This window comes from Vigna unguiculata, chromosome 7, assembly GCF_037176805.1.
Source record: "Vigna unguiculata cultivar grain cowpea cultivar isolate G323 ecotype 2 chromosome 7, ASM3717680v1, whole genome shotgun sequence".
NCBI classification, from domain to species: Eukaryota; Viridiplantae; Streptophyta; class Magnoliopsida; order Fabales; family Fabaceae; genus Vigna; species Vigna unguiculata.
The window spans coordinates 41,389,937-41,402,018 of record NC_140798.1 but is presented as its reverse complement, the minus strand read 5'-3'; the positions used below and the strand labels follow the sequence as shown (position 1 = coordinate 41,402,018).

General features: G+C 32.5%; 1 protein-coding gene across 1 annotated transcript; it reads left to right on the top strand.

The window, feature by feature from the left end:
* The first annotated feature begins 2,952 nt into the window (after positions 1 to 2,952).
* Positions 2,953 to 6,331, top strand: LOC114191520 (trihelix transcription factor DF1-like). The gene is made up of 2 exons (XM_028080731.2): positions 2,953 to 3,316; positions 4,264 to 6,331. Exons 1-2 carry the CDS (start codon positions 3,012 to 3,014, stop codon positions 5,924 to 5,926), a joined length of 1,968 nt encoding a protein of 655 aa, XP_027936532.1. The 5' UTR covers positions 2,953 to 3,011; the 3' UTR covers positions 5,927 to 6,331.
* The last annotated feature ends 5,751 nt before the right edge of the window (positions 6,332 to 12,082 follow it).

The following is a 12,082-nucleotide window of genomic DNA, read 5'->3' as shown; positions in this document are numbered from 1 at the left end:
ATTTAAAATTGGAAAGAGAAACGCAACGTTCACATAGCATACCTCAGCGGTGGTTCCATAATTGTATATGATAGGGGCCAATGTTTTTTTATACAGAATTGCACACCATCGCCAATTATTATTTTCTGGTCTTTTAAGAAATTAATCTTAATTCATAAAATAAGATAAATCAGACAATTACTCTTATATATGTATGAGGTTAGCTGCTAGAAGTTTATTTCTTAGAACGAAAGAAATGTATTTATCTCGATATTTTAAAATACTCAACTAATATTTCAGTAGGTTCAAAATGTGAAAATTCAAGTTTATTCAAAAAAGTTGAAACAGTACTTTAAAATTCACGGACCGCCTTTTTTATTCTTCTCACCGAAAGATATCATTAAATCATTTAAAAATTATTTTTAAAAACTATAAATTTAAATCAAACAATCACTTCAAAAGCAAATTTAACCTTGTTTAAAAGTGAAAATATAAAATTTCAAAATCAAGTTTTAAACCATGATTCAATTATTATTGCTTTATACATGAGTATTTCGGAGCATGTTTACACATCATTAACATGCATATAGTTAGAATTGAATACTGTTAAATTGATTATAAATATATATTAAAAATACTTGTTTTGTAATGTGAATTTCGGTGTACACACATTTTTTTTTCTCTTATCCCTTGCTCTCGTACTTCTCATAAAAGAAGAATTAATTGTTGTTGATTCTTTTTTATATATTTATTTCCATTAAATATGAGATCTATAATACGTACCAAATATTTAATAACATGTCAAGAGATGTTCACAAAAAATCTGAAATCTTCCTAGATAATAAAGTTTTTGTTTAGTAAGAGTTAGACATAAATGTATTTTTTTTATTTTCCAATTATTTGTAATCCAAAATAGTTCCTCATTTTAAAACTTAACTGTATTCCACTATTTTAGCTGCATACTTTTAGTTACCTGGTATAAAAAGCCTTTAGTCAATTGACATTCATGGTTCAATAAAAATGTCTGTATTTTAATGTGTTAATAACAGCAAAATATACTACGAAATTAATGTTTCTATTAAGCATTAGAAAATTAAATAACAATCTAAAATAGTAAAAAATAATTTAATCAACTAAACATCTATTAAATTATCAAACTAGAACTCATTGGAGGAGGATATGTAATTAAATAGAAAATTAATAGATGTATCAAGTTAACGATATTTGTAATTTTATAGTTTATACTTAGTTTTTAAGTAATTAAAGCGATACACGGTTCTTTGTAAAACTCCGTATGATTCAAAGAAAAACAATTTTAAATAAATAGTTTTAAGAAACTGAAAAGGTTGATATTAGAAAATAAATATTGATAGTACCTATGCGATAAAAGTGTCCGCGACTTTAATAGGTTTTTTTTTTTTTTTTTTGAAATGTGAGAGTTAAAAAGGATTTTTGACCATTTTAATTATTAGGTGATAATATAGGAAATAAATAATGAGAGGGTTTAGCGAAAGTGTGAATTACCAAAACTGTCCTGGGAGTAATTAGTTTTGTTAAAATGTAGAAGAGCAATAATTGTAGTTAGAATGAAGCATGATGCAGAATATCACGGCCATCGAAACTTTGACGCCATTTATTACGGTAGGTCACAAACCCAACAGAACTGCCCACCATTTACTTCTGTTCATAAATAGCTTCGCCTAATAATACCACCTCCTTCAAACTACTTCTACTCAACAGTGCTTCCCACTTAAATTCACTCATCACTCTTATAAATTCAATTACACTATTTCCACCTTTCTTTTTCTTAATCAAAAACACTTTTTTATTTATTTATTTAAACCTCTTTTATTTTCTCAATTTTCTTTTATCTCCTATATATGTGAACCAAATTGCAATTGTCACTGTCACTGTAGGTCCCAAACCCCACATGTAGAGTACCACAGTTGTAGGCAACAACTTCAAGATTAAAATCAACACCCCACTAAACATTTTTTTCTGAAAAGGGCATTTTGGGGATCTACATAGTAAAAAATAAAAATAAAAAAGTTGTGGAAGCTGTGAAATGGAGGGACAAACCCAGATCACAAAGAAGCTGATGTAAATAAAATATAGGATAGATTAGGTTCAATGATTAAAGGTCAATGCAGGAAGCACATTAGGGCCTGTTTCGTCTTTTCTCAATGAGTACGCCTAACCGCTACTGAAATCCAAAAAACACATCCCAAAAGAAAAAGCAACATGCTTCATCTTCATCTTCATCGCGGGGAGAGAAATTAATAACAACGCCAATTTAAGAGAAAAAATGGTTAAAATATTATTAAATGAAAAAAAGGGGAAAAGAAAAAAGGTGACCTACAGGAGCCGGCCTTTAACTAAATATAGCTGGACAGACAAAAACCAACAATTATCTCTATCGTCCCTGTGCGCAGCTGTTCAAAAATCTATGCATCTATTTATTATTTCCAAAATAATAAATAAATAAATCAGTAAATACTACCACATACCTGCATCTACTTTTCCGTGCCACTTTTCTTATTACCATATCAAAAGAGCAGAGTCAGGTGAATTTACCGGATGGGAACAAATAAACAATACAAAAAATGAAAATAAAAAGATTCCGCAGCAGAAAAAGAGAAGAAAAGGAAAGACGTAAAAAGTTAATTAATTACTGAAAAAAGAGAAAAAAGGGAGGTATTTATTATTCTTATTGCAATTAATTATTCCGAGTGTTATTATAGAGATGATAAAATGAAAAAATAAATAAACAAATTCACCCGGGAAGAAAGGGAAAGAGAGAGAGATAGCGGTTTGGTATGTATGTATATATACACCTATATACATTATAATGATAATAATAATAATAATAATAATAATATTATTATTACATAAAATAAAAAGCCATCAAAATTTTTGAAAGAATTCACCACCCTTTTAGCTCTGTTTATATTTTTAATTTTTCTCCTCGTCTAAGCTGCTGTAATTGCTGCGGTGCTGTTTTGGAAAAGAGGGAGAGAGACCCAAAAGAGACTATGCTCGGGGACTCAGCTGTGTTGGGAGCGGGAGGCGGAAGTGGCGGCGGGGAAGGTGGCGCCTCCGCCGATGCAGTGGCCGGGGTGACGCATGAGCGGGCGGTGGCAGCGAGCGGAGGCGGTGGCGGAGTTGGATCAAATTCAGGGGACGACGAAAGGGGTAGAATCGAAGAGGGAGAACGTAGCTTCGGTGGTAACCGGTGGCCCCGACAAGAGACTTTGGCGCTGTTAAGGATACGGTCGGATATGGACGTGGCGTTTCGAGATGCAAGTGTTAAGGGTCCTTTGTGGGAAGAAGTATCCAGGTGCGTCACCACTCCAACTCAATTATATTAATCTTTCGTTTTTATTATATATATCACCTTTTTCTTCTTTTCTTTTTAGTTTGCATCTTCTCATTCAATTCATCACTTCACTTCTTCACTTCAATTGATGTCAATTTTTGAGCTGCTGGAAAAATAGATTAATGAGGTCTGGAGATCTGAGAATTCAATTCTGCTTTGCTTTTCAGTTTTATTCTCCAAAATGTATTCAGTCTTCCACTGCCTTCAATTCCAATTCCATCTTTCCCCTCTCTCTCTCTTTCCATCGTTTGGATTTTCCTTCCTTTTCCAGCTCCTTTCGTGTGTTTTTTATTTTCTTTGGCTTAAATTCGTCCCCCCCTTTTATTTTTTTCTTTCGGAGTTTGAGCATAAAATAATTACAAAAGAATTTAGATGTGCAGTCTACATGATTTGGGTGTGATTTGCTTTTCTGACATTCACTTTGGTTCATGTCCTATTTTCCAAATAAGTTACCGACTTGAATTGAGTTATGAAAAGCGAGATTTTTCTTCCCCCTTTATTTCGCTTACCAACTCCTACGGGAAATTAAGGAAGAAGATTATCTGTCAAATCTTCTAACTTGGGTTCATGTGTTTCTCATGGGAGACATGTCTGTTCATCACTTCATGCCATTTTGTTACTCAAAACATCGATTACGTCCAACTTTCGCATTTTCTCCCATCTCTCTTTCACTTACTTTCTTTCCCTTCCATCACTTCCACTGCTTCATTACTTCATCTCCTTTTTATTTTATGTTAATATCACGCTTCCATTGCCTTTTACCCTTTGTCATCTAGCTCAATTTGATGAGATAAGATAAACCCAGAGAAACTCTACTCTACTCTACTCTCTCTCTCTCTCTCTCTCTCTCTCTCTCTCTCTCTCCCTTTTTTTTTTTTTTTTCATTTTGTCTTCTCTTGGTGCGTCAGGAAAATGGCAGAGCTTGGGTATCACAGAAGTTCCAAGAAGTGCAAAGAGAAATTCGAGAACGTGTACAAGTACCACAAGAGAACCAAAGAAGGTCGAAGTGGGAAGCAAGATGGAAAAACATATCGTTTCTTCGATCAACTACAAGCCCTTGAGAATCACACTCCAACACCCCACTCTCCCAACCCATCACCAAAACCACCACAATCAGCGCCATCAAGAGTAATTGCAGCAACAGCTGCATCAGTGTCACTACCAATTGCAACAGCAGCAACAACTGCTTCATCGTTGCCACTTCCAATTCCAACCACAATAACAACAGTGCCAATGCAGCCAATACTGTCCAACACCACTCTCACCAGTACTGTCCCCCATATCACTGTTCCATCAACAACAACACTCCCCATAACCATACCCCAGCCCATGCTCACTACCCCATCAATACATCTCTCAACTCCTTCTTTCCCTCCAACAAACCCTACCACCAACACAACCCCACCACCCTCTTTCCCCTCGCTCCCCACCGACACCTTCTCCAATTCTAGCTCCTCCTCCACCTCCTCCGACGAAACATTGGAAGGTAGGCGCAAGAGAAAGCGCAAGTGGAAGGACTTCTTCGAGAGACTCATGAAGGAAGTCATCCAGAAACAAGAGGATCTACAAAAGAAGTTCCTCGAAGCCATAGAGAAACGAGAACACGAAAGAATAGCAAGAGAAGAAGCGTGGAGGGTCCAAGAGATGCAAAGAATCAATAGAGAAAGAGAAATCCTCGCACAGGAAAGATCCATAGCCGCAGCCAAAGACGCTGCCGTCATGTCATTCCTTCAAAAGGTAGCCGAACAACAAAACCTCGGTCAAGCATTGAACACCATCAACCTCGTACAACAACCATCACAGCAACAACCTCAACCACCACTGCAACAACTACCACCGTCTAGTGTAGCGCCGTCTCCCGTGCAACAACCACTGCCCGCGGTTGTTCCACAGCCAGTGGTGTTTCCAGTGGTCTCACAAGTGACCAACATGGAGATAGTGAAAGTTGACAACAACAACAACAACAATAATAGTAGGGATAATTTCACGCCATCGAGTTCCTCAAGGTGGCCAAAGGTGGAGGTTCAGGCATTGATAAAGCTTCGAACGAACCTGGATGCAAAGTATCAGGAGAACGGACCAAAGGGTCCTCTCTGGGAGGAGATCTCATCCTCAATGAGGAAGCTCGGGTACAACCGAAACGCGAAAAGGTGCAAAGAGAAGTGGGAGAACATCAACAAGTATTTCAAGAAGGTGAAGGAAAGCAACAAGCGGAGACCGGAAGATTCAAAAACGTGCCCTTACTTCCACCAGCTGGACGCGCTGTACAGGGAGAAGGGGAAGGTGGAGGGCGTGGCGGCGGCGGTGAAGCCGGAAAGCACGGTGGCACCGCTGATGGTGCGGCCGGAGCAGCAATGGCCACCTCAGGAGGAAACGATGAGGGATAGGGACATCAGAATGGAGGACGTGGAGAACGAAGAGGATGAGTACGAGGAAGAGAGAGAGGGAGAGGGAGAGGGAGAGGACGAAGAAGATGATGAAGAGGATGAAGAAGGTGGTGGTGGTGGTGGGAAATATGAGATAGTGGCGAACAAAACGAGTGGTGGTTCAGTTGCGGCATCAACAGAATAGTGTGATGAAAGAAGGTGGTGGTGGTAGGTCATAGAGAGTGCAGGGGTTGTCGGAGGAGGTGGTGGTGGCCATTGTTGTGGAGAAAGAATTTGAATATTCACGTACGGTGAAGTTACACATGGCATGGGTATCGACCTGTGGAAGATGAGGTTTGGTTGGTACTTTGTTGTAGCATATAGTCAGTAAGATTATATGTTTTTCTCTTTTCTTTCTTTTCTGTTTCATAAAATTTGTTTATTTTTTGGGATAATAAATAAGTCCGATCAGAGAGGAATTTAAGATAGAGACCAATAAAGAAGAGAGAGACCTTAATTAAGGTTGTATTTTTCTTTTATCTTCATCATCTTTTTTTCTTACGTTCCTGGTGCTGTAAATGGGAGGAGATTAATTCCGGTTTTGTCTTTTTCTCTGTGTTTTCAGTTTTGACATCTTCTTACTCTTCATATCACTGCCATTGACTTTTCTCTCCTATGTTTTTCTTATTTTAGCTTATTTCTCTATTTTTTGTAATCCCTATATTTTGGTACACATAAATTTTTGCACCAGTAGAGGGTACTCTACTCAAATATTTTTAATATATATTAATTAAATACATCTTCAACATTATTCCTTTAATTAGTCTTTATCATTATTTATTAATTATGTGACATGCATTAAGACGTAAGAACATTAGTCTTTATCATTATTTATTAATTACGTGACATGCATTTAGACCTGTCACATTACTAATTAATCTGAAAAAACATATAATATTTTGTTATCATTAAACAATAATGAGTATCATTTAATTACTTTTGAGATTTATAAGCAACAAGAGAAATATTAATATTAGATTTATTGTATTTACACTTAGGAACAAAATTACGAAGATGCAGAGTAGTTGATGAGTTTTGGTGAATTAATTGCCCCGTTTGATTTGTAAGAGATGAAAAAAGAGGGTTCGAAAATAAAGGAATTGAAGGGTTGTTGGCGGTGAAAAAAAAGAGAGGAGTGATTAAATTAGAATATATTAAAGAAGGGTTAAATAGTTGGGACAGTGACCCTACATTTTGCATTGTAAGAGAGGGTTGTGAGAGCAGAAGATGGCAGCATCACACATGGAGTGATAAACCCTTGAAGGAGGGTCCACGAGGGGAATCTTGTGAGTTGTGAGTAACCTCACTCTGAAAAGAACCTAAAACACTAGCATGCACTTGTTGTCTCTGTGGCACTGTGCACGCAAGGTGATGTGTTTCTCTTCATGGGTGTCAGTCCTAAGAAAGAGATGAACCTTCATCTTCATCATCATCATCGTCGTCATCATCATCTAAAGCCTCAACTTTTTCTGCTGTTAATGTGCTTTTGTCAGCCTTTCATCACCATCTAAATATCTCATTTAATCTCATCGTTTCCAAAAATTATTAAATTATTCTCTTTTCTTTTTCTTCGGCTCTGTATTTTTATTGGTTTATGTTATTATATATACATGGAACAATTTTGGATTTGGAATAAAACAGGACATTATTTTTCTTTGAACTCGCATGCACAATCATTTCGTGGGTATCTAATTCTCCTCTTTTACACTTTTGTTTTATTTTTCTTTCTAAATCTTCAGATTTACTGTTGCCAATGCAAATCATACTCCTCGTTTTTTTCAACTTAATTTATCACTTCTCATGTCATTTGATTGTCGAATCATTTATCCGTTTCATAATTTTCCTTTGAACTTTTTACAGGTAGGAGGAATGGGGTATCCAATTCTACTTTCTTATATTCTTTACTTCTATTTTTCCTTTTATATTATATATATATAATTAATTAATTAAATGGTTAAATATGTTTTTGTTTCTTTAACTTTAATGTAAATTGAAATCTCAAATTTTTTTGTCAAATTTAGTCCTCCAACTTAATCAATTTTTTTAAATTTATTTGATGTTTCAAATGTAGTTTATGGTAACATTTAAGTTATTTATATGTTTGGCACATTTTCACTTTAATGTTTTAAATGTGTTTCAAATTTTGGTTCATTTTGATCCAAAACTTTAAAAATTAATAGATATAATTATTTTAATCCAATTGGGTTAAATTTTTTCAATGTGTCAAACACGATTTATAATGTGTCATTAGGTTAATCTTTTGAATTGTTTGACACGATGCGACTTAAATGTCTGTGCTATATAAATGTTTATTTTATATATCTCAACCATTTCTTTTTCTTATAGTTGTAACTTAAAACAAATCTTTAAATAAATAAACAATTAATAGTTAAATATGGTATTTATGTCACCTTTTAAATTATTAATTCTAAAGTTAAAATTTAATTTATGCATTAAATTATATTTCACATACGTTTTAGTTATAAATATTTTTATTTTATCATTGTTAACCATATAAAAATAAACATTCATATATATGATATGGATGCTTAGGTATTAATTTTGTTTAATTTTGCATTATTGGATCTGTATCGAGCAAAGTATTACGGCTCTTGTGGTCTTAATTGTTTATTTAGAATAAAGTTGGGCTTTTTAGTAAAAGAATTTTGAATGAATAAAAGTAAGCGCAGAGAGAAATTAGAGTGATGTAGAAAAAATAATAAGAGAGTGCATAGCATAGCATATGTATTTGACTTATGTATGGCCTACAAAATTGTCCATTTTGATGAAAATGGTGAGTGTAAAGAAGTGTCCCACAGTATTGATTGGCCTGCATTTACCTCTACGGATAGGAATAATTATTCTGTTACACAGCAACAGTTTGAGACATAAACGCTCCTGTTGCAGTACCTTCTTCATTCATATACGTGCATGCACACAACTCTACGGACCCTATTCCTTTGTCGGATCACCTTATTCATTGCCTTCTTCACTCACTCTTCACTCACTCTAATATCATCTAACTCACTCACATGCTTCATTTTTCTTTTTTCTTTTATTCTCTCATTCTCACTGTAATCAATATTTTTTACCCTTCCATATTTTCTTCCTTTATACCTTTTTAGGCTTTTTAGGTTTTATTCATAAATTTTACAAGTAAGACTAATTTATAATATATATGATACAAATCTTATTTTATAAATTAATTTTATAAGGTTGGGTGGCATTAGGTTTAGAATTGTTGGATTTTTTGAAAGAGGATTATTGAAGAAATACAACATCAATGATATATGAGGTCAATTCACATATAAAAAACTGACACCAAAAACTTTAAAATAATATATTTACAAGTATTTATCCTTTATAATATTCATCTCCTAATTAATGTAAGATTATTGGAAGTAATAAAATACTATTATTTTTCATACTCATCTCCACTAAATAGGAGAAAAAAAATATAAATTTAGTATTAATAAAGTTTTATAGAAAAACAAATTTACGATAAAAATACTTCTGATATGATTAATTTATTTATCTAAAATACAGACGCCATAATTACATCAAGATCTACAAGTTCAAAATAATAAAAAACAATAAATTAAATTTCAAAACAAATGAATTAAAATAAACATAATATTCTAATCTACTATAAGTTATATATAGTTACTGTTTCCAATAATAGAATATTAAATTAAATTAAATTTCAGAACAGATGAATCAAACAAAACACAATTCTATAGAAGAGATGAAAAAAAGAAAGATGGATGTGTAGGTATTTTTCTTAAACTGTTCTTTTATATACATTTATACTATTATATTCTTTAAATATTTTTAAAATTTAATGTAACAATAATAAAGGAATTTTTCCTAATTGTTATTTTAATATAAATTCTTACTATTTTAACAGGTAACTTTTTAAATTTAATTAATTTATCTACAATTTGGAAAAAAACTGCATATTTAATAAAAAAAATATTTATAATAAAATTATATAAATTATTTATTTTATAATTATTTTATATGAATTTTTATATTAATTTAACAATATTCTAATTTTTATATTTTTTCAACCTTTTATTTTGTCTTGTCATAAAAATATGTATAGACACGTTCATTTTCTTAATATTTATAATAAGAAAATATTAAAATAAAGTATAAATATAAATTAATAACATTTACAAAATAAAGATACTTGTTGGTCTGAGAAAAAGAAAAAATAAGATACTACATTTTGTACTATTGATCGATGTGTATGCATAATAAAGAGACACATGAAGATGAAAAGATGAACTCAATGATTAAGAATGAGATATAATCACTCATTGAAGTGACGGCTGTAGTCATATTGTTGTAACTTCTAAGCAACAAATGGTTAGTCTATTGTTCACCCAGTTTGCAAAAGCAAAATTAATCAAAAGTAATATTTAAGTTAAATTTATATTCCATCAATAATTACTGATTTCTTTTATGGAATATATAAGACTATATGATAATGAGAAACGACAAAAGAAAATGGCTACAGATAAAGATTTATAAACACATAAAACAATATGCTGTCATATATATAAAGGGAGAAAGGAATTGGAATCTGATTACTATCCAATTTTATAACTTTGGCATGTGCATTTGCCGGATACATGATCATCACCAACAGTCTCGCTCTCTATGAATCATATAAACAATAATTAATCATAAAAAATTGTAATTTTTTAACTAACCACTAAAAGTATCATCGGATGAAATTAATTGAAACGAAATAAAATATTTTAAATTATATCCAAAATAAGAATATTGTGCATCAACGGGGAAGATAACAAAATTATTGGATTAAGGACAGTAACATCATAAAAAATTTATTATCTATCAGACATATAATAAGCATATGATTCAAATATTCAATAAAGTAGTTATAATCATTACAAAATAGCATCAACAAGGTTTAAATTATTTTTAAAAAAATTGGATTCGTCTAGGTACATTCAATCTTAAAATCTAGAAATACTCCTAATAGAACTAATATTACTTACTCTTCAAAATCTTGATCTAGTTGCAGAGCTACTAGCTTCATCTAAATCTATTACTGCTTACATATTTGATACACGGTCATTGCAGAGAAAAAAAAATAACATAACATACAAACAAAACACAAGTGAACTAATGCATTTAAAAAATAGTAGGAAAAGAATAAATCATATTATAACAGGTATGAAAAAACTAAATTTTTTTATTATGTTGAATCTTGTACAACTTCATTGGTCGCCTAGATTTGTATGCAATTAGTTTTGTTAGATGCCTACGTAATATTTTGAAAGATTGGTGTATAAAATCGACTTGTAAGACTCTGCATTGTCATGCTGCTTGCTTCCAAACTCTTCAATGATGTTCCAATACTTATGACCAATGTCTCTGGCTAAGTCATAACAGGATTAATTCCACTAAGTATGATCCTTTCTTCGACTCATACCACCTAGATGTCCTACTCTATATAACTTAGACACTAGTTGAATCAAAATAATCTCATCCCAAAGTTTCCTTCAATACACTTTGCCCTAAACATAAGCAGTAATATCATCCCATGAAAATAGCTACTTGGATTCAGTTATACATTATTACTTCAAACTAATATTTAAGATGGTTAATTTTCAAACTACAAACCGACCAACATTTACATGAGGTTCATTAGTTATCATCCTCATCATCTCTTCAAAATTTTGCATGATAACCTCTTTTCCACCAAAATTTTACTCACAAAGTCATAGCAAATTCACAGAATTACATCAAAATGTCCAACATTCCACCTTTTGTTGTCTTATGACTCAAACCACTCACACCCACATTGAAACCTACTTCACAACATAAAAAATTCCAAATTTAATTTCAACTACGAAATATTCATTAGTTTCTCATAACTTTTGCAATTCTTCAAACATAAAACTGAAGAAAAACTTATAAATGACTAGCTCCCCTTACCGTTAAAGAGGAGAATACCAACTTTCTCCTTGGTCTCTCCCACACTATTCAAGCTTGTTCTATACACAACCAAATCCCACTGAAAATTTGATTGCAATTCTATGACTACCAAGGAATGAGGATTCATCTAGTACGCACAAAAATCACATGCAAACTCAAGAATTTTGAATGCATTAAATTCAGAATTGATTCATAACAAAAAGGACAATTTGTAGTTACCTATTTGTATAGATTGTTAAAAGCAAATTATACGGTTTGTTGCAGAAATAGTGCTTCAATATTCAAAAGATGAAATAGGTTAGATTATAAGAGGAGCAAAGAAGAGGACGAA